Source organism: Nyctereutes procyonoides, unplaced genomic scaffold, assembly GCF_905146905.1.
Source record: "Nyctereutes procyonoides isolate TBG_1078 unplaced genomic scaffold, NYPRO_anot_genome, whole genome shotgun sequence".
In the NCBI taxonomy this organism is placed as follows: Eukaryota; Metazoa; Chordata; class Mammalia; order Carnivora; family Canidae; genus Nyctereutes; species Nyctereutes procyonoides.
This window is the reverse complement of record NW_026575020.1, coordinates 8,240,477-8,264,459: the sequence shown is the minus strand read 5'-3', so window position 1 is coordinate 8,264,459 and position 23,983 is coordinate 8,240,477. Positions and strand designations below refer to the sequence as shown.

General features: G+C 51.0%; 2 protein-coding genes across 3 annotated transcripts; one reads left to right on the top strand and one right to left on the bottom strand.

Moving 5' to 3' along the window:
• The first annotated feature begins 1,788 nt into the window (after positions 1-1,788).
• On the top strand, positions 1,789-15,990 carry LRRC59 (leucine rich repeat containing 59). Its single transcript, XM_055324255.1, has 7 exons — positions 1,789-2,103; positions 3,400-3,459; positions 5,230-5,388; positions 5,590-5,694; positions 10,006-10,078; positions 12,213-12,386; positions 14,021-15,990. Exons 1-7 carry the CDS (start codon positions 1,999-2,001, stop codon positions 14,263-14,265), a joined length of 921 nt encoding a protein of 306 aa, XP_055180230.1. The 5' UTR covers positions 1,789-1,998; the 3' UTR covers positions 14,266-15,990.
• On the bottom strand, positions 15,736-23,975 carry EME1 (essential meiotic structure-specific endonuclease 1). 2 transcript variants are annotated; one of them, XM_055324234.1, is made up of 9 exons: positions 23,909-23,975; positions 21,265-22,079; positions 21,046-21,176; positions 18,531-18,620; positions 18,321-18,442; positions 18,013-18,142; positions 17,656-17,771; positions 16,699-16,888; positions 15,736-16,468 (listed from the first exon to the last, which is right to left on the bottom strand). In XM_055324234.1, the coding sequence occupies exons 2-9, from the start codon at positions 22,052-22,054 to the stop codon at positions 16,292-16,294; spliced, it is 1,746 nt and encodes a 581-aa protein (XP_055180209.1). In that variant the 5' UTR covers positions 22,055-22,079; positions 23,909-23,975; the 3' UTR covers positions 15,736-16,291. The 2 variants fall into 2 exon arrangements, with proteins under 2 accessions (XP_055180209.1, XP_055180217.1); XM_055324242.1 differs by having other exon boundaries at positions 21,049-21,176.
• Between the last annotated feature and the right edge of the window lie 8 nt (positions 23,976-23,983).

The following is a 23,983-nucleotide window of genomic DNA, read 5'->3' as shown; positions in this document are numbered from 1 at the left end:
TTCATGATGGTCAGGAGAGGTTTCCTGAATGACTAGAAATTAGCTAAGCAGAGGTGCATTGGAAGCTAGGCTACCCCAGGAGAGGGAAAGTTATGTAGGCTGATGTAGGAAAGATGTTAGGGTTTGAAGCCTACAGCCAAGAAAGAATTCTTGAGGCAGCTTTGTTGCAAAAAGGTGGGTTTTTCAAAGCACAAGGGCCAGACCCTTGGGCAGAAAGAGCTGCCTTGGGATCCTGAGAAGGTGCCCGTTATATGCTTTCAAGTTGGGAAGGGGTTAAGGCTAGCATAAGTCACTAAGGAATTTTAAGGAATTTTGGAAGCAAGATTTCCAAGACCTTGTGGGGGCTAGGTATTGTTGGGAAAAGGTCATTTATTACTGTCTAATAAAACCTTAGTCATGAGGCCCTTCAGATGTGTATTGGTGGGTCATATGCTTTGGGAGTGATTGCTAACATGTATCTTGTGGTGGGAGAGAGATAAAGGAAGTTTCCAAAGCAATTTTTAAAAAAGATTTTATTTATTTATTTGAGAGAGAGAGAGAGAACATACACAAGCAGGGTGGAGAGGCAGGCAGAGGGAGAGGGAGAAGCAGGCTCCCAGCTGAGCAGGGAGCTCGATGCGAGGCTTGATCCCAAGTCTGGGAGATCATGACCTGAGCAGAAGACAGATGCCTAACCGACTGAGCCACCAAGCACCTCTCCAAAGGAATTTTTATATGTTAAAGTAGACTTACAGGATCGTGGAGGTCAGGCTAAGATTGCCTTTTGCTCTTAACAAAGTATTACCATGGAGGCAGCTGAGTTCCTAGAGGAATGTCACTCTGCCTGTTTTAAGGACTTATCAATGGGGTGTAAGTAGTAAGTAAATTTAATAATTCTCTTACCTTTGTTTCCCACATCAGAGGCCACCTAATGGAAGTCTATACAGCATCCCAGGCAGGCAGGGACTGGGGTTTGTGAGGAGACTGTAGATCAGGAAGGGACAGTCTAGAAAGGAGAGTGGTCCATATTCTAGAGGTCGCCAGAGGTATGAAGGGTTTTAAAGAGGAAAGACTTGGTTAGATTTTTAGAAAGATCAGGATGCCTGGGTGGCTCAGTGGTTGAGCGTCTGCCTTTGGCTCACAGTGTGATCCCGGGGTTCCTGGAGTGGAGTCCCGCGTGGGGCTCCCCACGAAGAGCCTGCTTCTCCCTCTGCCTGTGTCTCTGCCTCTCTCTCTGTGTCTCTCATGAATAAATAAATAAAATCTTAAAAAAAAAAAAAAGATTTTTAGGAAGATCATCTGGGCAGCTGGGTAGAGGTAGATGACAGGGAGAGGTCTCCCTGACTCAGTAATCTAGACTCCAGCTGATGGTGGTCTGGACAAGGACTCTGGCAGGGAAGAGGATATAAGAGAGATTCAGGGGCTGAATTTTCCGGGTGATGATCATTTGGGGGTTAAGTAAAGAGGACCGGGAGCAATTTTCAAAGACTTGCAGTTTTGGCTCCTAATCCAGGGGAATGGGGGTGATTTGATAAAGTCAGTTTGGGATGCAATCCAGGTCGTCTGGCTCCCTTTCCCCGTGCCCTTTCGCCTCCTGGCGCCGCCAGCGACAGTGGCCCAGTCGGGGGCCCCGGGTGAATTGCTGCAGCTGGGCTGGGCAGCCGCGCTCGCGGCTCTGGATCCCTTCCGGCGGCGGCGGCCCCTGCAGTGCGCCCTCCTAGGCTCCAGAGGGCGCGCTCGCACACGCTCGGGCCGCTCTGGCCCCGCGGGTCTCAGTGGCCGCGGAAGGTGACGTGGACACGGAAGTGGTCGTCGTCGCGGCGGCACCGGTGGGAGCGGGGCGCGGGGCTCCGAGTGCAGCGGGCGGGCGGGCGGGCGGACGGCGGCGTCTCGCGCCTGCGGCGGCGGAGCAGCGCACGTTGTCGGTTGGCTGCGAGTCCGCCGAGCCGGCCCGCGGCTTCTCAGCCTCTCTTTGGTCCGTCGGAGCCCCCGAGCCGGGACCGCTCTGCCGGCGTCACCATGACCAAGGCCGGGAGCAAGGGCGGGAACCTCCGCGACAAGCTGGACGGCAACGAGCTCGACCTGAGCCTCAGCGACCTGAACGAGGTCCCGGTCAAGGAACTGGTCAGTACCGCGCCGCGAGGCCCAGGTGCCCGCCCGAGCCTGGCGCTGGCCCGCTGGCCCCGGCCGCCTCCTTTCCCGTGCCTCAGTCTCCAGATCTTAAAACTGGGTGGGGGGGTGGGACTGAGTCCCCGGGGAGCCCCCCCGCCCCCCCAGTTTCCTTCCTGGGATGTACACGTGTCACTTTGGCGTGGTTCCAGAAGACGAGAAGGCGCTGCTTGCTCGACCCCAGGTTTTTTTTTACGGGTCGGGAGTCCACCTCCCTCGTCCTGGGGGGGCTTCCACAGCGCTGGGCTCCGTGTTTGACTCCAAGGAGGCGCCCACGGAGTGGTTGCTGGCTGTTGGGGGAATGAATGAACAAATGAATGAATGACTCGTCCGAGAAGTAGGCCTCCGTTGAGACCTGGGTGTGGCCCGGAACTGTGCATTTCTGGGAAGCCGGCAATCCCAGCTGCCTGCCCCAGCCCTGAAGTATCGCTGCTTGGCTGGCAAGGGCTCTTCCCAACTCAGCTTAAACTGGCTGGAATCCAGTTGCTTCTGCCCACTCCACGGCCCCTCTACTCCCACTCTCCCAGCCAGGAAACCGAGGCCTGAAGTCCCAGAAAATGACACAACTAGGCTGCTGCCAGAGTGATGTTAGGTCATAGGTCCCTGCTTTTCCCACCAGGTTTCCTACAGGCACACTCCTACCGGTAACCTACGCTTTCCTCCCTGCCTTTAACGAATTACATTTGCTTTTGGCATTTGATTCTGTAGTATGGAGGTTGGAACGGATTTCCAGTTCGTATTCCAGGTCCGTTGCTTAATAGCTGCGTGCCCTTGGCAAGCTAGTTAACCTTTATGCCATAGATTTCCTCATTAATAAAATGGTGATAATAGTTCCCATCTTACAGGGAAGATTGATTGCATTCAGAAGTGCTTGGTAGGTAGTGAATGCTGATGCATGCAGCTATTATTGCTACTACTACTACATTATATTTCAGTGCTGATTTCTTTTTTTTTAATATTTTACTTATTTATTCATGATAGACATAGAGAGAGAGAGAAAGAGAGGCAGAGACACAGGCAGAGGGAGAAGCAGGCTCCATGCCGGGAGCCTGACGCAGGACTCGATCCTGGGACTCCAGGACGGCGCCCTGGGCCAAAGGCAGGCACCAAACCACTGAGCCACCCAGGGATCCCCTCAGTGCTGATTTCTAAAGGCCTCCCTAATTGTGGGAATTTTCTCTGGAAAATGCTTCATGTCACTGAACCGTTCCACATGTTGGTTTGACATTTTGTTCTCGTTCCTTTTCCTAGGCTGCCCTCCCAAAGGCCACCATTCTGGATCTGTCCTGCAATAAACTGACAAGTCTACCGGTAAGATCGGCAGGCAAGCACAATTCCTTCTAGAGTACTGATGGCTTCTTGTTTGAGGGTGTTATGTCGTAAGGCGTAATTTCAGGACGGCCCTGCAGACAGGCTATAACTGAATGGTACATGCTGGGATGGTTTGTCTCAGCAAGAAGGGAAGCATGGTAGAAGCTTCATTTTTTAGAACAGTGGGGAAGTCAGGCCAATGAAAAACTAAAGTCAACAGATTTACAGGCTGAATCACTCCATCTTTTTTTCTGCCTTATTTTATTCCTTTGAAAAGTAGTTTGCCTCCCTTTTGTGGAGAGGAGAGGCCATTCTCTAAGTTTGTCTGCATTCCAGAGAGAAAGATTTATTTATTTATTTATTTATTTATTTATTTATTTATTTATTTATTTATTTATTTACGATAGTCATACAGAGAGAGAGAGAGAGAGAGAGAGAGAGAGAGGCAGAGACACAGGCAGAGGGAGAAGCAGGCTCCATGCACCGGGAGCCTGAAGGGGGATTCGATCCTGGGTCTCCAGGATCGCGCCCTGGGCCAAAGGCAGGCGCCAAACCGCTGCGCCACCCAGGGATCCCGAGAGAAAGCTGTTTATAAACAACAACCTCTATCTTTCGATGGGGAACAGGAAAAATAATGTGACTTTCAGGGACTACCGTATCATTATTCTCCCCACCCTTGAATTACTTGAGACACTTTTTCGACACAGCCAGCCTGTGGTCAGGTCTTTTTGATTTTTCTTGCACAACTCCTCCCAGTTCTCCATTGTATTCTTTGTGATGTCTTCAATTCACAGTCCTTTACCTGGGTAGGCCCCAAGTGGTTCCACCCTTCAAGCCTCTCCAGGGCGATGGTGGCAGGTCTGTTGCTGTTGTCGTCTTTTTGCAGTGATCACCCTGGCTGTGTCACTCCCTGCCTGGCTCCACTGGGCTCTGCTTGGGGATCAGGTCGCAGAAGTTGGCAGTTGCTTCATTGGATCATTAGTCTGTTTCCCTGTCAGTATTCCCCTGAGCCTCACTCATTATCTCTAGGATGTTTCTGAAGCTCAGCAAGAACCGTTTCTCACACTGAAAAAGCATCTGAGGTCCCACTGCTTCTAGAAAGCATGTCGTGTCTAATAAAAGTATGGTGGCAAGTCCTAGCAGCTGGCCACTGCCTGTGTCGTCAGTAGTCACACAGTGCCCCCGCAATGCCGCGTACCCCCCCCCCCCGCCAGTGTGCTCTTCAGTCTGTTCAGTCTGAGTGTGTTCAGTTGTTTGTGCCTTCTCAGCACAGATCCGCTGGTGATTATAGGCCCCCAGAGAGCAGGAGTCATGCCTCTGCGCCCAGGTTGGAACGTCACTGCAGAGCAGTACTGTGCTAGGTGCTGCAAAAAACAGAGAATACCACAGAGTACTTGAGAGGCACTTGATCTTTTTGGGGAAATGGATGGTCATGCTGTGCTTTGACCACTCCTGTGAAAGGAGAACATAGGGTGCTGTGGGGGGACGAGCAGGGCCTCCTGTAACAATGTGGAGGATCGCCTGGGGGCGTGCACAGATCATGAGGAAACACACTTTTTCTTGTGCCTACTTTGTGCTAAGTCCTTGTATGTACACATCTTACTACTTACCAGCAGAAGTGCTGGGTGTTGGTTGCATCTCCTTCAAGGTGGAAGAGCGGATGGCAGGTAGGGTCAGGGTTTACAGGCAGTCGCCTCTGCCTTGAAGGCTTCTGCATCATCATACCGAGATGTGAGCCCATGGCTTGAATGTTGTCCCTCTGGGTCCTAGGCGGAATTTTGTGGCCTCACACACCTGGTGAAGCTGGACCTGAGTAAGAATAAACTGCAGCAACTGCCGGCAGACTTTGGCCGTCTGGTCAACCTCCAGCACCTGGATCTCCTCAACAACAGGCTGGTGACCCTGCCTGTCAGCTTCGCTCAGCTCAAGGTAACAGTGTTTCGTCCTAGGGAGGTGGAGCCTGGTTGTGAGAGCGGCTGGCAGGAAGACCACTCGTTGGTGCCACCTCAGAGGGATGGCTTTCCCTGCAGCTGGCACACGCAGGGGCTTTCTTCCTGCTCATTTTGTCTACCTTGAGGGACTCTGTGTGTGAACTTGGGCTTGAGCGGCCTCTCTGTCTTCTCTCTTCAGAGCCTGAAGTGGCTGGACCTAAAGGATAACCCCCTGGACCCTGCCCTGGCCAAAGTGGCTGGGGATTGCCTGGATGAGAAGCAGTGTAAGCAGTGTGCTAACAAGGTATGCACGGAGCTCCCCAGCATCCCCTCTGCATGGTCCCCTAGGACTCATGTCTGCCTCCTCTTGCTTTTCCCTCCCAGGGCACCTGGAGCTGGGAGAGGTTTCCAGCACTAAGGTCTCAGTGAAATATGTCTACTCTGAGCCTGTCAGGCAGAGGGACCTTTGTCTCTGGGTTTACTTTACAAGAAGCAGAACGGTACTGGCTTCTCTACTGTAAAATTTTTATTTTATAGAAACCAGGACCTTACCTAATCAACATTACACTATTGACAGTTCTTTCTTTTTTTAAAGATTGTTTATGGGACGCCTGAATGGTTCAGCGGTTAAGCACCTCCCCCTGGCTCAGGGTGTGATCCTGCAGTCTTAGGATTGAGTCCCACATCAGGCTCCCTGCCTGGAGCCTGCTTCTCCCTCTGCCTACATCTCTGCCTTTCTCTTTCTGTGTCTTTCATGAATAAATGAATAAAATCTTTAAAAAAAAGGATTATTTATTCATGAGAGACAGAGACAGAGAGAGGCACAGAGACATAGGCAGAGGGTGAATCAGGCTCCATGCAGGGAGCCTGATGGGGGACTCGATCCTAGGACTCCAGGATCATGCCCTGAGCGGAAGACAGACACTTAACCGCTGAGCCACCCAGGCGTCCCTTGACAGTTCTTTAAATGGGACGAGAAGATTAGAGACTGTGGCCTTTCTGAGTCATGGTTATCATGACAAAGAAGTTTTGTTAATATTTGTAAGCTTATACCTGTAAGCAGACATATCCTAGGCAGATGGGACATGTGATTTCAGTCGAGTGGTCTGATGCAGGAGCAAGGAATAAAGGCAGTATGGAAGGCAGAAATTATCGGCAGCCCTAAAGGTGCCTCACACTGCTTCTCTCTCTCTCTCTCTCTCTTTAAATATTTTGAGAGAGAGAACATGCACGAGCAGCGAGGGACAGAGGCAGAGGGAGAGAACCCTAATCAGGCGCCATGCTGAGGCTCAGTTATACAACCCTGAGATCATGACCTGAGCTGAAATCAAGAGTTGGACACTTGACCAATTAAGCCCCTCAGGTGCCCCATGCCTTGCACTGATTCTTTTTTTTTTCCCTCGCACTGATTCTTAAGCATCTCTCAGATGCCAGCTACGGTCACTTTTTCCCTCCAGCTTTGGAACAGCTGAGCACCAGATGGCTTACTTGGCCATATTTAGGAGGCATGATGAACAGAAAGGACTTGAAATCCTTTCACTTTAAATGATAGAATTATTGGAAGTGAAATGTGGGCACGGTGGGTCTCTAGATGAATCTCCGGAATAATGGCCTTTCTTTTCTTTTCATTAGTTCAGGGCGTCTTAGAAAGTCTCATCATGTATCTCACCCATTGTCACAGGAGACCAGGTACAAGGTCTGGGCAGCCAGGTAGCCACGGCAACAGCTGGCCTATAGCTGAGAACAGTACAAGTGATCAGTGAAGTCCTGGTGCTTTAGGAGTGATGTCTGTTCTGAAGAATAGCAGGAGCTGTCACCCACCACTCTTCCTTTGTCCTACATGCTTTATGCTTCACCTCATGATCTTCATAACCCTGTGAAGTAGAGCTCACTTCCATTTCTCTGATATAAACGCTCACTGTGCACACAGATTTCATTTATCCGTTTATTCATTCAACTAATATGCTAAACTGTATGAAATTGCTGATGCTCCACAAAGATCATTTTTACTGAGCACAAAGATCTTAGCATTAGCATATAGCTTCCAGACAGAGCACCAGGTAGGACACTGCATTGTGGGTATGGTAACTGAAGCCATGTTCCCTGGCTCCTCAGCCTAGTGTGGCCTCCCGCAGCACACCATGAGGAGGCATAGTGGAGTGGCTTGGGCTGGCTAGAATGAGGTCACTTGTCCCCTGGGGTTAGTTTAACCCTCAACAGCTCTGACCTTGTATTGGTGCATGGGTCATTTGCAGTAACTGATAAGCTTCGTGCACAGTACAGCACCTTTTAAAAATAACTTGTTAGGGTCACCTGGGAGGTTCAGTGGTTTAAGCGTTTACCTTCGGCTCAGGTCATAATTGATCCCAGGGTCCTGGGATCAAGCCCCACATTGGGCTTCCTTGTCAGTGGGGAGCCTGCTTCCCCCTCTCCCTCTGCTTGTGCTCTCTCACTCTGTCAAATAAGTAAATAAATAAAATCTTAAAAAATAAAAATAACGGGCAGGCAGCCCAGGTGGCTCAGCGGTTGAGCGCCACCTTTGGCTTAGGGTGTGATCCTGGAGTCCCAGGATCGAGTCCCATGTCGAGCTCCCTGCATGGACCCTGCTTCTCCCTCTGCCTGTGTCTCTGCCTCTCTCTTTCTTTTTCTTTTTTTTTTTTTTTTAAAGATTTTATTTATTTATTCATAGAGATGCAGAGAGAGAGAGAGAGAGAGAGAGAGGCAGAGACACAGGCAGAGGGAGAAGCAGGCTCCATGCAGAGAGCCCGACGTGGGACTCATCCAGGGTCTCCAGATCATGCTGTGGGCTGCAGGCGGCACTAAACCACTGCGCCACCGGGGCTGTCCTGCCTCTTTCTTTCTCTCTGTCTCTCATGAATAAATAAAAATCTTAAAAAAAAAACATAAAATATTTTAAAAAAAGAAATAAAAATAACTTGTTAGCTGGACAGTATTTAATAAGTGCTTACTGTGTGCTGTGGACTGGGATAGGCAGAAAGAATTGGCCTTCAGGGGCTCCCAGTCCAGAGCAGAGGAATTGCTCCCATTTCTGAGCTTGCTGTGTTGTCAGATAACTCTTGATGCATTGGAGCACAGGGAAATGGGATGTCTCTAAAGCCTCTGGGCTCTTTATTTAGCCACCTGTACACCCCTTAAAACCACCAGAATGGTTGGTGCTTAATATTTGGAGTTCAGAGTGAGACAGGGACTTTGAACTGGGGCCACCTCCCACCATCAGGCTTGACCTTCCAACAGATCCTGCACTCCTTTATTGAGTGGCCATTGTTTAGTGAGGGTGACTCCCTTCCGAGAAGTTGCAGCAGGTTCAAGGCCTGGATGGCCCATGACAGGGTTCCTCGTGGCTTCAAAGCAGGCTCTTGCAGGGAGCCCAGGAGGTTAAGTCACTTGCGAAGGTCACACAGGAGCAGTAGAGTCGGATTGTGCTGGGCTCTAAGCTTTCACTCTGTGCTCTACATCCAAGGGATACCAGCTTCTAAAGATACAAACAAACCTAAAAAATAAAGTCTTCTACCTCCTCCCCTAACCATAGTGAGAATCTCTAGGGCCGTTTCAGTCAGAGGCCATTGTGACTTGAGTGGATGAGGATTTGAGGGGCTCTGGGTGCCAGGGCTTTGTCTGCTATATGGGCCGAATGGCTCTTCCCTTCTTCCTAGAGGCTTCTTTGCTCTGTATGCTGATGTGAGTGGGACAGACTCTGGCCCAAGAGCTCCAAGACCTGTACTCTTAGCTGTGCTACTTTGTAGCTATGTGAAGTAGACAGGTCACACACAGGCATGGGCAGGACATAGACACACACACACACACACACACACACAGCCCCCGCCAACCTCAGCCTTGGCTTTTTTCCTCTTGAAATGGGGATCCAGTCAGTTGTTCATCGGACATGTATTGAGTATTTAGCTTGCAGATGGGATAGCAGTCTCCACCTTAGGGAACCTAGTGTTATGACCGAGAGAGGTAAGAAGCCTCCCAGGACAGGGAGGAGGGGAAGTTCCATAAGGTAGCCAAGGGAGTGACATTGAGAAGTCTCGGGGGAAGTGCTGTCTCTGCTCATCACCACAGTTGCTGAAGGATTACATGGGATCATGCATGTGACAGTAACTGTAAAGAACAGGACTCTGTCTACACACTCCAGTCGGCACTGGGTTTCACAGATGTGTTTGCTCACAACTTTAGTGACCTGGGCATGAATGACCCTTCTCCAACTAAGGCTGGCACCGTGCGTTAGGAGACAGACAGGATCGCCTCCCTTAGCTCTGCGTTACCGCAGGGCTCTGCTGGACTGAAGAGAGCAGTGTCACTTTTTAAACATTTTTATTTATTTGACACCAAGAGAGAAAGAGTAGGCATGCACATGAGCGGGGGGGGGGGGGCAGAGAGAGAGGGAGAAGCAGAAGCAGACTCCCCTGCTGAGCAAGTAGCCTGATGTGGGGCTCGTTCCCAGGACTTGGAGATCATGACTGAGCCAACAGCAGACGCTTAACCACCTGAACCATCTAGATGCCCTTAACAGTGTCACTTGTGAGCCTCCTGAGCAAACATGTGCCGTGGGGCCCCCTGTGCGGGGCATTTCAGCACTCTTTTTCCTCTGCAGGTGTTACAGCACATGAAGGCTGTGCAGGCAGACCAGGAGCGAGAGAGGCAGCGGCGGCTGGAAGTAGAACGAGGTACGTGCCATCCCTCCTCTGCCAGCTTCCTGTCCTCCACCCAGCCTCTGACTCACATGTGCCAGGAGCTGGGGTCCATGGAAGCATCATGAAGAGCAGCAGGGAGCAGTGTGGCAGTGTAGGATATCAGCTTTGTCCAATGGGTCTGTCTCTAGTCCTGGCTTCTCCACCAAGCTCCAGAGTCCCACTGCCTGCTAGGAGGTTTAAGACACATTTTAAAACTTAAGCATGGCCAAGACAGGCAGTCACCATTCCTGCACTTATTCAAGCCTGAAATTGCAAAGATGTCCAGGATGCCTTTCTTCAGTTACTCTGGTATTTGGTCTAGCTGAGTCCTGTGTGTGATGCTTCCTCCCCGTCCAGGCCACCTGCAGCTCAGCCACCATGGTCTACACGGCCCAGTGCTTCCCAGCTCCGTGTCCTGTCTCCACACTTGGGCCTCCTCCTCATGGCAGCCAGGGAGATCTTTTTAAAAAAGAAGTCAATTATACTGCTGTTGGCCTAAAACACTGTAATGGCTTCTGTCGCCAACAAGACCCACAATGGCCCCAGCCTGCTTGCTTCCAGCTCTGTCCCACAGCCAGGGGAGAGAGAATGCTGGTAACTCCAGCTGCACGAGCGCCTGTGGGTACTCGAGCACACCAAGTCAGCTCTGACTTCAGGGGCTATGCCTGGTTTCTTTCCCCTCAGGTCTTCACCTGGCTGGGTTCATGTGCTTCCTCGTGTCTTCAAATGTGGCATCAGAAGCACCGGGATTTGGGTCGCTGTCCTGCCTCTTGCTCCATCACAGTCTCTCTCTTACTCTCTCTCTGGCATACATCGTTGCTTTTTTTTTTTTTTTTTTTTTTTTTTTTTTTACTGTTTGTTCACTTGTTTGTCTCCATCTCTAGAAAGCTTTAGACACTGGATCAGACGAGATCGGGTGTGTTCAGGATGGTATGGCCGTAGACTAGGCACTAGAACCTGACTTGTGTTCACTGTTCCATCTCAAGCACTTTTTTTTTTTAAGATTTTATTTCTTTATTCATGAGAGACACAGAGGGAAAGGTAGAGACACAGGCAGATGCTCAATCACTGAGCCACCCAGGTGCCCTATCTCGAGCACTTAGAACAAGGCTTGGTGCACAGTAGGTGTTCCATGGACTGGCTGGCTTCTGGCTCCCTGACTGGAGGATTCCTGTGGTTGGGGAGGGACAGGCATGGTCCCCAAGTGACACTGGGTCCTTTTATATGTGTGGCTGCTGTGATGCCATGTTTCCTTGGACCACTGCTGCTTGTCCTCTTGCTGCCACATGCTCTCTCCAGGCTGGGTGTAGCGTGCCCTGGGAGTTTTCAGTGCCCGGGCTGGAACTTGGAGCTAGTTTGTACATAGAAAAGCAGTGGAAAGCTCCAGTACTTGGCGTACTACTGTTCAGCTATATTGGTCACATAGGCTTTTAAGCCCTAAAAGGACATTTGACTCCCTAATTTGTGGCATCCCGGCTTTGGAAAAATGTACTTCAGGCTTCCAAATAACCAATTTGAAAGTGCATTTTTAGAAGCCAGTGATTTGTAAGCTGGGTACTGGATGTAAATGTACTAGAACCATGAAGTAAGTCAGAACGTGTCACAGACTCCTGGGTTGGAAGTGTAGAGGTACCCTCTGACGAATTTGTCTTGCTTCCTCAGGAAAACACTTCATCCCCTCTCACCATGAACTTGAGTGCTCACTTTCTCTTCTTCTTTGCCCTTCCCATGCTATGTTCCTTTTTGAAGCTTGGGAAGATAGGAATGCCGTAGAATCCACACACCCGGTGTCTCCTCTTCACAGCCAAGTTGTATGAGGCTGTCGCTTTCTCAATCCCTTGGCTTGTCACCCATGTCTTTCTCATGTGGCCCTTGTTACATTGCCCTAACATCTGCTGCACAGGGCTAGGGACCCTTTAATCTACTCAGTAAACCCTCAGAGTAGCTTATTGCACCTGAGGGAGGGCCTACTTCCCCAAGAGCGGAGAGACCATTGTTTCCTCTTACTACAGTTTACGTGACCTGTGGCATAAGGGAGAGGGGGGCGAACCCAAGCTTTTAGTTACTCTGGAAGGTACTCTCGCAGGTTTGGGGGTGCGAAGTCATTTTGCTATGCATTTTCCTGTAGAGGCGGAGAAGAAGCGGGAGGCCAAGCAGCGAGCTAAGGAGGCCCAGGAGCGAGAGCTGCGGAAGCGGGAGAAGGCAGAGGAGAAGGAGCGCCGAAGAAAGGAGTACGACGCCCTCAAAGCAGCCAAGCGGGAGCAGGAGAAGAAGCCCAAGAAGGAGACGAATCAGGCCCCAAGTACGTTTCCATACTTGCAGGGTTCCAGCTGGGCTGCCGTGGGGGCACCCATTTGTTTTCAGGCACAGATGAGTGAGTGAGTGAGGCTGCAAACCATGGTCAGACACAGTATCCTGCTCTGTGGCCTGGGAGCAACTTGGGAGGGTTTGCCCACAGGGAGCAGGGGGCTGTCCTGGGGACTGAGTGCTTTTGCTGCTTTGTTTCCCCAGAGCTGCATGCTGGCGTGCAGGTGTTCCATCAAATGTGGGTGAGAGCGTTCCCAGAACAGGGAGCTGCCCTTCTTTTAGGGGTTAGATGCGAAAATCACAATAAGGCAAAGACTGCATATGGTCACATTACCCTTAAAAGTCCCTCACATCATCTGTGAAGCGCACTTAGGCATTTTGAGTGCATGGTCCCATCTCCCCTCTGTCTCAGGAAAGCTGGCACTGCCTCTGGTTGGTTCTCTCTTCAGATCAGAATGGAGTGCTCTCTTTTTGCTTGAACACCAGAGGAATCCTTTTACTCCATTCAGGGAACTGTGCTGTATAAAGAACACACTAGTATTTTGCCTGAAGATATCCAGTTGAATTTGTGTAGCAGTGTGGCTCCATGTACAGGGGAGGATTGCATACCCTCTGGTCAGAAGGGGCCCCCAAGGGGGAGGCAGCTGTGGGGGAAGGAGCTCCATCAGAAGGCTGGAGGCCTGCAGCCCTGCTGCTTGTCCTCGCTGGCCTTGAGCAAGTTGCCCAGCCACCTTTTGGTTTCCTTGTGTAAAACGAAGATCGGACCTCCTTACAGGGTAGTGATAGCATTGAGAAAAATCTCACTTGTGACAGGATCATGCAGTTCTTGACATGTGGATGCTCAGGCAAGTTTTTTAAAGTTTGTCTAAAAATCTCAAAATCAATTTTTAAAAAAAATTAGAAATGTAATATAGGTATTCATTCCAGAGAACTAAAAAAAGTTCTGGATATATATCAGAAAATGACAGTCACCCTGTAATCCCTGCTCCCAGCAGCAGTCACTGTTGACAGTACAGTATCTGACTCTGACCTTCCCAGCTTTTTTTTCTTTTCTCTTTTTAAGATTTATTTATTGAGTAGAGCAAGTGAGTGCGCACAAACGGGAGGGGCAGAGGGAGAGAGAATCTCAAGCAGACTCCATGCTGAGGGTGGTCCCTGATGTGAGGCTCTATCTCATGACCCCAAGATCAGGACCTGAGCAAAAACCAAGACTTGGACACTTAACAGACTGCACCACACAGGCTCCCCAGGCTTGCTTTGTATGTGCATATTTTATAATAATAAGGATATGAATAATAATGCCAGCATCTCCAACCTGTTTCCCCAAGTGGGCAGTACTCTACCCATGGTTGATGCCCTCTGAAGAGCCCGGCCCTTGATACAGAGGGACCCTGCAGATCGTGAGCTGCATAAGGGAGCCAGAGATGCCCTGGAGGAGGATTTCTGTCTCAGTATCTGCATAAACAGAGTGTTTAAGAACTCCGATGTTCTTAAAAGTTTTGGGGGCTTGGGAGTCTTCGTTTGAGAAGGGGGTGTGAGCAGATCTGCACAGGAGGACAGGCATCAGTGGGTAGAACGTGCGTCTCCTCAAACTGACCGAAGCCCTCTGTCATGCCTGTGTCCCTCCAGAATCCAAGTCTGGCTCTCGCCCCCGCAAGCCACCACCCCGGAGACATACCAGGTCCTGGGCTGTGCTGAAGCTGCTGCTGTTGCTGCTGCTGTGTGTGGCTGGCGGGCTGGTGGCCTGTCGGGTGACGGAGCTGCGGCAGCAGCCTCTCTGCACCAGCGTGAATGCCGTCTACGACAATGCAGTCCGGGCGCTGCGCGGCCACGACATCCTGCAGTGGGTACTGCAGACCGATTCCCAGCAGTGAGCTCGTCCTCCACACCTGCTGCCTCCCAGCCTTGGAGCTTGGATTCCTATGGAATTGGGTTCTGCTGGACACAACCTCTTTTTAGCGTCAGACCTACCTGCCATCATCAAATGGCTGCCGATTGGTACTTGAGATCTCCTCTTTGTAGGACTTCTCTGTTCCGTAGTCAGGGTTCCCTGGTGGAATAAGGAGAAGGGGAAGGTGGGGACAGTCACCTGCATGCCTAAAGGAACAGGCTTGTGGTAGGCAGAGGAAAAAAAACAGTCTTTTCTAGTTATACAAAGCTGTGTAAAGGCAAGGCTTGTTTCTACTAAACGGTCAGGTCAGCTGTCACTACATTTATACTTTTGTATGTCACAAACCCTTTCTTTCATTCCTCCCTGCATAGCCAGGGCAGATCAGGAGGCAGTGTGATATTGGGGACTAAGGGAACAAACACCATACTCAGCAAATCTAGCCTAAATTGGGGGGTTGGGGGGTATACCTATTTTTTCTTAAGGACCTCAGACATTTTAATGACCATATAAAATCTCAGGCCGTGAAAGGGACTTCAGGTCCATCCAGTCCAATAGAACACGTGCAGACAAGGAGACGGAGGCCTCCCATGACTTGCCTACGATCTCCCAGCTAGTTTGAAGTAAAACTCCAGTAGCCTCTCTTCCCATCATTTTGCTTTCTTAATAATGTCTGGAGAGAACAGAACTCACACCGGAATGGAGTGTCTCTCAGCTGGAGTGTAGACTCTGATGGTAGGCAGCTTTGTGTCCCACAAATAGAATTCTCCCAGCTGTGAGGGTCTTGGGCAGCTCCTGTAGAGTCCTGCCTCGGCTCATGTGGCTCTCACAAAATGGTCCGGGCTCCTTGCCTCACTTTTAGAGCATTAACTCCCCGCTTGCCAGTAAACAAGGAGGTGGACCATCAAAGCCATATTGTCTGTGACAGCTGTGGGTAGCTGGTGTGACAGAGGAAACCTGAAAACTCAACTTTCAGAGCTGGAGGTTTAGAATTGTTTAGGTCTAGACCTATAACCAGCTCCACAATGAAGGGAAATAGCACCATGGAGCTTAAAAGTGGTGCGTTTACGAACGACTAGCACAGACAGGCAGGACTCTCCATCCTCTTGTCTGCCAGACTAAGCCTTTTCTTGCTCTGTGGCCTCCTTGGCCTTTTTTTTCACAAAAGCCAGATGAAGGAATGAGAAATGGTCGTCATGGTGCTTAATCACTGAAAACTCCCAACTGCAAGCTTCTTGTCCCTCCCTCAGGAGAGCAAAAGCTTGTAATGAATCGCCAGGGAGCGGGGTTTGACTGAGCCTTAGTGGCTCATCTGGAGAGGACAGCCCCTAGTGACTGTCCCCATCCCGGGAGTGACTTATTTCTCTCCCCCCCCCACCCCCCTCCCCTGGCAGCTCTGCTGCAAGGCCCACACCTTACTCAGAATCACTACACATTCCTCAGTCTTCCTTCAAGCTCCAGAGCCAGTGGTACAAATGCTTTATTGAAACTACATAGTGCGTAAAATGAGAGAAAGAGGGCAGGGAAGTTAGCATAGGGAGGAGACCCCTGCACAGGGGCCAGCTGAGGTGGCCTCAGTGGGTGAGAGGAAGGCAGGGCATGCTCAGCCCCAGCCAGCCAGCCTGCTGAGGGAAGTTCACTTGTGATCTCAAGATTTGAAGCTGAGGTTCTTCTGGATTTCTACAATCATTAAATACGTGTCTGAGTGGTTGGTCTTTGTTCATTTGTGTCTTGATGGCTGCTAGGGCAGGGTGATTGGTGTACGGCAGCCGAGTTCACTGGGAGAGGGACATTAGGTGCTTGGGAAGGGGAACACCAGTATCTCAGCTGTCTGTCTCAAGGTGATGGGGGTGGGGTGGGGACTGCTGCAGACATGGGACACCCAGGAAGTAGGTTTGAGCCTGATCAGGCTTGTGCTTTAGGAAGTGCTTCCAGTCTCTTCCTGTGGTCCTCTTCTGAGCTGGGTGAGGTAGAAATCTCCAGCTTTTCATCCCTGTCCCCAAGGACTGGCATCAGTCTGCAGTGTCTAAAGAGAGATCTGGCTGCAGGGTGGTCATCTGAAGGTAGATCCGCCTGGATAGCTCTGGTCCAATGCGGCGGCAGGTGGATGTCACGCCTTCCCCACGGCGCACCTGTATGTCTGCAAGCAGATTCTGGCGTTCTTGCTCCAAAAGACACCGTCTATAAGCCTGGAAGTGGCGAATGACCTCTCAATACTGTATCATTCAGAGTCACCCTGCCCATCAATGAGGGGGCAGTAAGCTTGGGTGGGGGGACGAGAACCTGTCCTCTCCCTGGGTCTGTGTTCACTGATCTCAGCAGGCCCGTGGTGCTGACTACCAGTGCCCTCCACGGAAACTGCCTGGGAGTCCACTAATACCACAGGGTGTTGGAGGTGACCACTGGAACAGCAGCCTACCTGGACTAGCAGCTGGGGGGATGGATAGGTGTCCACAATGGCACTGGCCATTTCCAGGCTGACTCGGTTCAGCTGCTGAATCTGCCGCCTCCAGACCAGCGCGAGCCCCCTGCCGGCACGGTCTACCTTTGCCCCTCCAGCCCAGTCACTCTCCAGGCAGAAGGAAAAACTAGTTTGATCTCGGAACTTCCTGTAAAGAGCAGTTGAAGAGTTGTGAGTCACTTGTCACTCCACTTGTCCCCTTCACTGGGAACTTAGAAACCCCTCCACCAACCTCATGAGAGCCAGGCACAGTGTCATATCTGGTCTATGTGAGTGCTCATTTTGTTCCCAAGCAGTGTCCCTTAAGAATGATATCAAGTTCTTTTCATAAAGACACAATGTGCCAGAAAAGAACCAGGTAGTTTCACATGTTGAAACTGGGCTGTATTGACTAGAGAGGCAGTGTGCACAGGGACAACCACTAGGGGCTAGGTGTCAGGCAATCTGAGAGTCTGGTTCCAGTTCCTCTAACTTGCTAGGACCTCAGACAAGGCAGTCTTCAGGCCTCCATTCCCCAAGCATGAAATGGACTCAGACTGGACTGTCTCTAGGTCCGCTACTCATTTTAAATTTTGACCACAAACACTCCTACAGCTGAGTAGGCTAAAAGCTTGTTTTATGAGGGCTTATTACATCGTTACCTGACCTGGGATAGCCAGGTAACCTGGCTCACTGGTGACCCAGCACCAGCCTGCAGAACACGAACTTACAGATGAACTACCGCAGAACATTTTAAAAGGACTGGGCTTGAGGGCTCTTCACAGGCATCCCCAGCCTGGGCTGACTCCTGCCACCAGCCTGGCAGACAACGGGCTGGTGGCAGAGTTCAGGGGAAAGAGACCGTAGGTGGGTCCAGAACTGCTACATGGTCCAAGGCCCAGCAGCGGAGCCCAGACTTGCTGGGGACACACTCACTTGAAAGGCGCTTCGGCCACCGCCTTTGTAAATGCGCACGCGAAGTCGGCCAGCTCTTTCCAGTTCTGCACGATTCGGGCCTGGGCTTGTGTGTACAGCTGTAGATCCACCAATGCCTAGAGACCCCAAAGCAGGACGGGCTGGAGGGGTGCAGGGACACTGGTCTGTGGTTCCTCCCACCCACCTGCCAGCCAAACCCAGAGAGAGCCCAGCCCCTTGGCTCCCTGCTTAGCCTTTTCTCTCCTACCCGGTGCTGAGGCAGAAAGGCATGACTGGCTGGCACCTTGCTCATCTAGAGCAAATCAGGTTAGATGAGAGTGGGAGCCCAGCCTGACTCAGGTAATGTGAAATTCTTACCTCTTCCACATCTACTCTGGACACGGTGCGCCCTGCATTGGCCTCTGGCTGTCCCTGCTGCTTCTCCTTGGCCTGTTCTCTATTTGCCGCTCCCTGCTTCCTTCTTCTGGGAGGATTTGGAACACTGGAACTGGGAAGGAAATCAGAGGGCGGCTGCTCCAGGCCAGGCTCGGGCAGAGCAGGGGTGAAAAGACCCGACCAGAGCCCAGGACTTGTTAGGGGGACCCAGATCTGGGATGAGTAAGTTCACTCCTGGTAGCCCCGAGAGCTGCCCCTTTTCATGCTCCATCTCGAGGACCAATTCAAACCTGAAGCACTTCTCCTGATCCACAATCACCAGTGACAGAGCTTTCCCAGCTGTCCTTGCTGTGGCGTCAGTGACAAAGCTCCGCAGAGTTTCCTTCCCCTTCTCAGCGTCACCCAGACTTCCCTGCGTGAAGGGCAGACACTGCGCTAATATCTGTTCCCTAGAGTCGGCCCTCTGTCCCCAGCCTCAGCGCCCACCCTTCTCTGCCCACCTGCTTAAAGTTGTAGACCATGGATACGAATGCCTCTGCCGGGAGCAGTGCCAGGACCACGGGTTCCTCCACCCAGTCTTCCTCTCCATCCTGCCAAAGGACCCGGAACCCAGCAGAGGGAGACAGGTCAGTAGGTGCTCAGCACCTGTGAGAGAGACCCAGGCCTTCTGGGTGAATGAATGCACCCGCATCAGCCGAGCCCATTTTTGCATTATTCTTTCTCTTCTGGAATGAAGCTCTGGTGGCAAGAAACAATAACTCATGATCCTGCCCCTCCCCAGTTGACTCTCCAACCTTGGTGTACTGCCTCTCAGACGTGGTAAAGAGGAGTTGAAATGGGCTGAGAACTACAATGTTTCTGTGCACTTTGGATAGGGGAATGGAGGGAAGCAAATTTCCAGTGAGTTTTATACAAATGAGTACTTGGCCTTTGAGGGCAGATGTTGACTAGGAGCCAAGAGGCTCAGACAAATACACAGGGTCGTGTGTGACAAAGAAAAGAACCTCCAGGGGAACTGCCACCCATGAAAGTCCCTGCTCTTCACCATTGCCACATGGTGGCTTCATGTGCCACACTCCTGCAGCAGTAGTGTGACCCAGCAAAGGGAGCAGGGCTTGGGGGGCAGGGGATTTGTCACTGGGTCCCTAGAAACAAAAGCCAAGACCCACAATATAGCATAGTGCAGTGGGAGGAGTGCCGGGTTCTAGTTCCCACTTGGCCACCAATCAGCCATGACCCTTCACAAAGCTTTCAACTTCTCCCACCTGTGTCCCCTGAACCATGATGCAGGGTAAAGGATTCCCTCCGTGTAGGAGAACTGCCACTTCCACTGCCACATGAGAGATAAGGTGGGAGCACCCTTAAAAGTAACCCTGTGATGTGAATATAAAGATTTGCTGATACCCCAAATTAAAAAGTGTGCAATGGCCCTAAATTACTGATGAGATCCAAATGAGGGGGCAAAAAAAAATTTTTTTAAGCAGGCTCTATGCCCCAACCTGGGGCTTGAACTCATGACCCTGATATCAAGAGTCTCATGCTCTACCGACTGAGCCAGCCAGGTGCCTTGAGAGAGCAAAAAAACCTGTGTTTCATCTGGACACTCTTAAAAATGAGGAGTGGGGGCAGCCCCGGTGGCGCAGCGGTTTAGCGCCGCCTGCAGCCCAGGGCGTGATCCTGGAGACCCGGGATCGAGTCCCATGTCGGGCTCTCTGCATGGAGCCTGCTTCTCCCTCTGCTCTGCCCTGTGTCTCTCTCTCTCTGTGTCTCTATGAATAAACAAATAAAATCTTAAAAAAAAAAAAATGAGGAGTGGAAGGCACAGGAGCTAGTAACCTCGGGAGCTCAGGCCAAAGGAAGGAACATTTGCCATGTGCCTACTATGTGCTTGGGGCTTGGTTATCTGACTTAGTCCCCATGACATGGAACTCCAGAGGAATGCAACAGTGTCCTCATTTTATACACAAGGCCACAAAACAATGAAATAATTTTCCCAGGGTCAGAGCAATAAAGCCTTGGGGCCTGGGTTTCAAGCACAAGCCCACCCATTCCCAAAGCCCAATTAGAATTAGGAATCCTATGCAGATTATCTTCCCTCTGCCCCCACAGATCCACTCTCCCCCCTCCTACTCGCTCTCTGCAGGAGGCCATATCACCAGGCCCTCTGGTGCACATGGCCAAATGAGAATGGCCTGTGGGAAACCCAGCAAGAGGCTGGAGGCAGGGAGGGAGGGAGGGAGTGAAGGTGAGCTATTTCCCTGGGTCCCTGGAAATGAGTCACTTAGGGTTTGCTCTGTTCCTCTACAGGAGGTCAAGGTTCTCTCAAGGTGAGTCCTCTCTAGATTTCTCTCTCCTTCCGGTTGCTGGTAACCACTTCCTCCCCTCATCCATTCAGGCCTATGCATGCCAACAGATATGCCAGTGGTTCTTAGCCAGGGCCGATTTTTCCCCACAAGGGACGTTTGGCAACATCTAGACATTTGTGATGGTCCCGACTGAAAGGGTGCTACAGGAGTGAGTGGGCGGAGGCCAGCACACAGGACAGCACCCACAACAGAGAATTATTCAATCTGAAATGCTGATTGTACCCGAGTGAAGAAACCTTGAGTTAATGGTATTACGACCCTGTGGGGCTATCCCATCTTTGCAGTTGCCCTGTACCTAAACACACTTAAGAAAACCATTCCTTGGGCAGCCCGGGTGGCTCAGAAGTTTAGCACCGCCGCCTTTGGCCCAAGGCATGATCCTGGGGACCCGGGATCGAGTCCCACGTTGGGCTCTCTGCATGGAGCCTGCTTCTCCCTCTGCCTGTGTCTCTGCCTCTCTCTGTGTCTCTCTCATGAATAAATAAAAATCTTAAAAAAAAAAAGAAAACCATTCCTTCTTACATCTTCCTTAAATTACCCTAAGTGTGCCATCTGTTTTCCCAATGGGACCCAGACTAATATTCTTCAGAATGAAAGCATGTTTCTCGGGAGCTCTAAGTAGGAGGAAAGACATCAGCCAGAAAACCACTACCTCAGCTGGCTCGGCCCTTCTCCTCCAGGTGATGCTCCGGGGCATGGCCTGCGCCTCGATCACACAGCGGCACTCCATGGCCTGCAGTGCCTCGAGCAGCTGGCCTCCACCTTCCATCTGCAAAAGCACTACAACAGATGACGGGAGAAGGGCAGTCAGGGGGTAGCCTGGAAAGTGGGTACCCCAGTATAGGATAAAGATGGGTGCCAGGAGGACCTGGATCCAGCCCAACGACGATGTGCTTTAGGCATTCCTCAGGCCTCTGAGCTTTCACCCTGTTAACCCGTGCTGCTGCCTTCTTCTTCTCCTCCTGTTGTCTCACAGTGTTTTCCTTCTGGCTCGCTTGTCCCCGCGGCTGGCATCCCTGCGAGCCTCTCCTCCGGACCTTCTGGCTACACTTGGTTCTCTTCTGAAGTGGGAGGACCTCAGCATTTGTTTCAGTTATAGTGAAGCTGCTGTTCTGGATAGGACAGGAAGCTTTAAAGGCTGGAAGCTGATGGCATGGATTATCTCCTGCAGGGTCCTTGTTATTTGATGCATGTCTCTCTGAGGTGTCATGGAGGGGAACATCAGGGACCTTTGGAAAGGGTTGTTTTTTCCAGTCACACGATGCTCCTTCATTATTTTGATGATCCCATACCCTTTTAACCGGAGAACTAGAATCCTCAGGGCTCAGCTGCTTGCAGGCCAGAAACTTACACATAAGCCTCTGAGCCAGGGGAAGGATTTCTTCTTCATCCTCACTTCCACTGCTTAGCACCCTGACAGGCTCTGTCTGTGTGACAGGTTCAGCTGTGTCTGGGGTGGGTGGTGCATCTTTCAACCGTGGTGATGGAGGACAGGAGGCCTCAGAATCTGAGGTGTCAACCACAACAATCTTCTCCTCCCTCTGTGGCTGTCTCCTCTTTGTTGAAGATGGTTCCTTCCTCAGGAAGGCAAATGTTGGCAACTCTTCAGAGTCACTCTCACTAGAATCCAGTGAGAGTGAGGACCTCTTTAGAGCCATCAATATGTGCTATCAAATTAATTCCCTAAAAGAAAAAGAGAGATGAAACACAGATCGTAGCTCTGAATTCAGTCCATCAGACATGTTAGGTGGTCAAACGTTAGGGAAATACATACAAAATACAGAGAAACAGAAAAGCAGAACATGGTCCCAGCACATTCAATCTGGAACTCAGTGGTCTATAGTCTGACAGGACTGACTTCTCAGATCCCTTCTAGGTCAAGGTGACCCAGAAACAGAGTGGAGATTACTACTGGAAGTTTTAATGCAGTAGGAATAAGACTCAACACCACCCCCTTGTTGATCTCTGCATTTGAAATGGAGGTGTCAAATCATTCTTTCTTTTTTTTTTTTTTTTTTTTTTAGGACTTTGAAAGAGTCTGAGAGAGCGAGAAAGCGAGAGAGAGAACACTGAGCAGGGTAAGAACAGAGGGAGAAGCAGACTCCCTGCTGAGCAGGGAGCCTGATGCAGGGCTCCATCCCAACTCCTGGATCATGACCACAGCCGAAGGCAGAAGCTTAGCAGACTGAGCCACCCAGAAGCCTCAAGGCATTCTTTCTTTAAAAATTGAGATACAATTCATACCATAGACTTCTTTTTCAAGTGTACAGTTTAGTAGTTTTTAGTATATTCACTAAACTCTGCATCACTAATTCCAGAATATTCTCACCACCCCAAAAAGAAATCCCATAGCCATTAAACAGTCACTGTTCACTTCCCCCTCCTCCCAGCTCCTAGCAAGAACAAATCTACTGTTTATACAAATTTGCCTATTCTGGATATTTAATACAAACAGAACTGTACAGCGTGCGGTCCTTGGAGACTGCCTCCTTTCACTCAGCATGTTTCTCAAGGTTCAATTATGTTGTGCCAAATGTCAGTACTTCATAGCTTTTTACAGTTGAATAATATTCCACTGCATAGATATGCCACAATTTGTTTCTCTGTTCAGCACAGCGGGATATTTGGTTTCTGGGCTTTGCCCATTATGAATAATGCTGCCATGAACATTCATGTCCCAGTTTTTTAAAAATATTCATGAGAAACGCAGAGAGAGAGGCAGAGACATTGGCAGAGGGAGAAGCAGGCTCCATAGGAGCCCGATGCAGGACTGGGGATCAGCCCTGAGCCAAAGGCAGACGCTCAACCCTGAGGCACCCAGGTGCCCCCACGTCCAAGTTTTTATGGCGACAGGTTTTTTTTTTAAGATTTAAAAAATTTATTTATTCATGAGACACACAGAGGCAGAGAGACAGAGACACAGGCAGAGGGAGAAGCGGGCTCCATGCAGGGAGCTCGACGTGGGACTCGATCCTGGACTCCAGGATCACACCCTGGGCCAAAGGAGGCGCTAAACTGCTGAGCCACCGGGGCTGCCCTATGGGGGCAGGTTTTCAATTCTGTATGTACACCTGGAAGTGCAATTGCTGGGTCGTGTGTACAAGAGTCAGTCTTCGAATAAACATTCACTAACGTTGTAGGTGTGACCCAGCTGGGCCATGTAACCTCCCGGAGCCTCGCTTTCCGATTTTGTAAGACAGGGATGATAACACCTACTCCATAACACTGTGCGAATAACTGAAATGGTGCATCTCCAGCCTTAGCACAGCACGAGGCAGACAGTAAAGTAAACGCGCCACGTCTCTGGAGGGACCTCCTCCCGGTCCGCTCCCAGAGCCCCGCCGCAGTCCGGCAAATCGAGGTTGCCTGCCAGGCCGGGCCGGCACGTCCGCACCGCGCGGCGGAGCCCCGGACGCCCTGGTCGCCGAGGCCCTGCGGGGCGGCGCCCAGGAGGCCGGCCCTGATCTGCCACCCGCCGCCCGCCGCGCGACAAGCCCGCGCCCGGGGCTCACCTGCCACTCCTCGCGCCACTCTTTCAACTGCCGCGCAGGCCCCGGAAGCAGAGCGCCTGGTAGCGGAAGCAGCTC

What these genes read in the sequence shown, in the direction of transcription:
- LRRC59 (XM_055324255.1), top strand. Translation starts at nt 1,999, where the DNA reads ATGACCAAGGCCGGGAGCAAGGGCGGGAACCTCCGCGACAAGCTGGAC. An exon ending in ATAAACTGACAAGTCTACCG is followed by an intron (nt 3,460 to 5,229) that starts GTAAGATCGGCA and finishes TCTGGGTCCTAG; the next exon opens with GCGGAATTTTGTGGCCTCAC. An exon ending in TCAGCTTCGCTCAGCTCAAG is followed by an intron (nt 5,389 to 5,589) that starts GTAACAGTGTTT and finishes TTCTCTCTTCAG; the next exon opens with AGCCTGAAGTGGCTGGACCT.
- EME1 (XM_055324234.1), bottom strand. Translation starts at nt 22,054, where the DNA reads ATGGCTCTAAAGAGGTCCTCACTCTCACTGGATTCTAGTGAGAGTGAC. An exon ending in CGTCGTTGGGCTGGATCCAG is followed by an intron (nt 21,177 to 21,264) that starts GTCCTCCTGGCA and finishes CATCTGTTGTAG; the next exon opens with TGCTTTTGCAGATGGAAGGT. An exon ending in TGGTCTACAACTTTAAGCAG is followed by an intron (nt 18,443 to 18,530) that starts GTGGGCAGAGAA and finishes CCCTTCACGCAG; the next exon opens with GGAAGTCTGGGTGACGCTGA.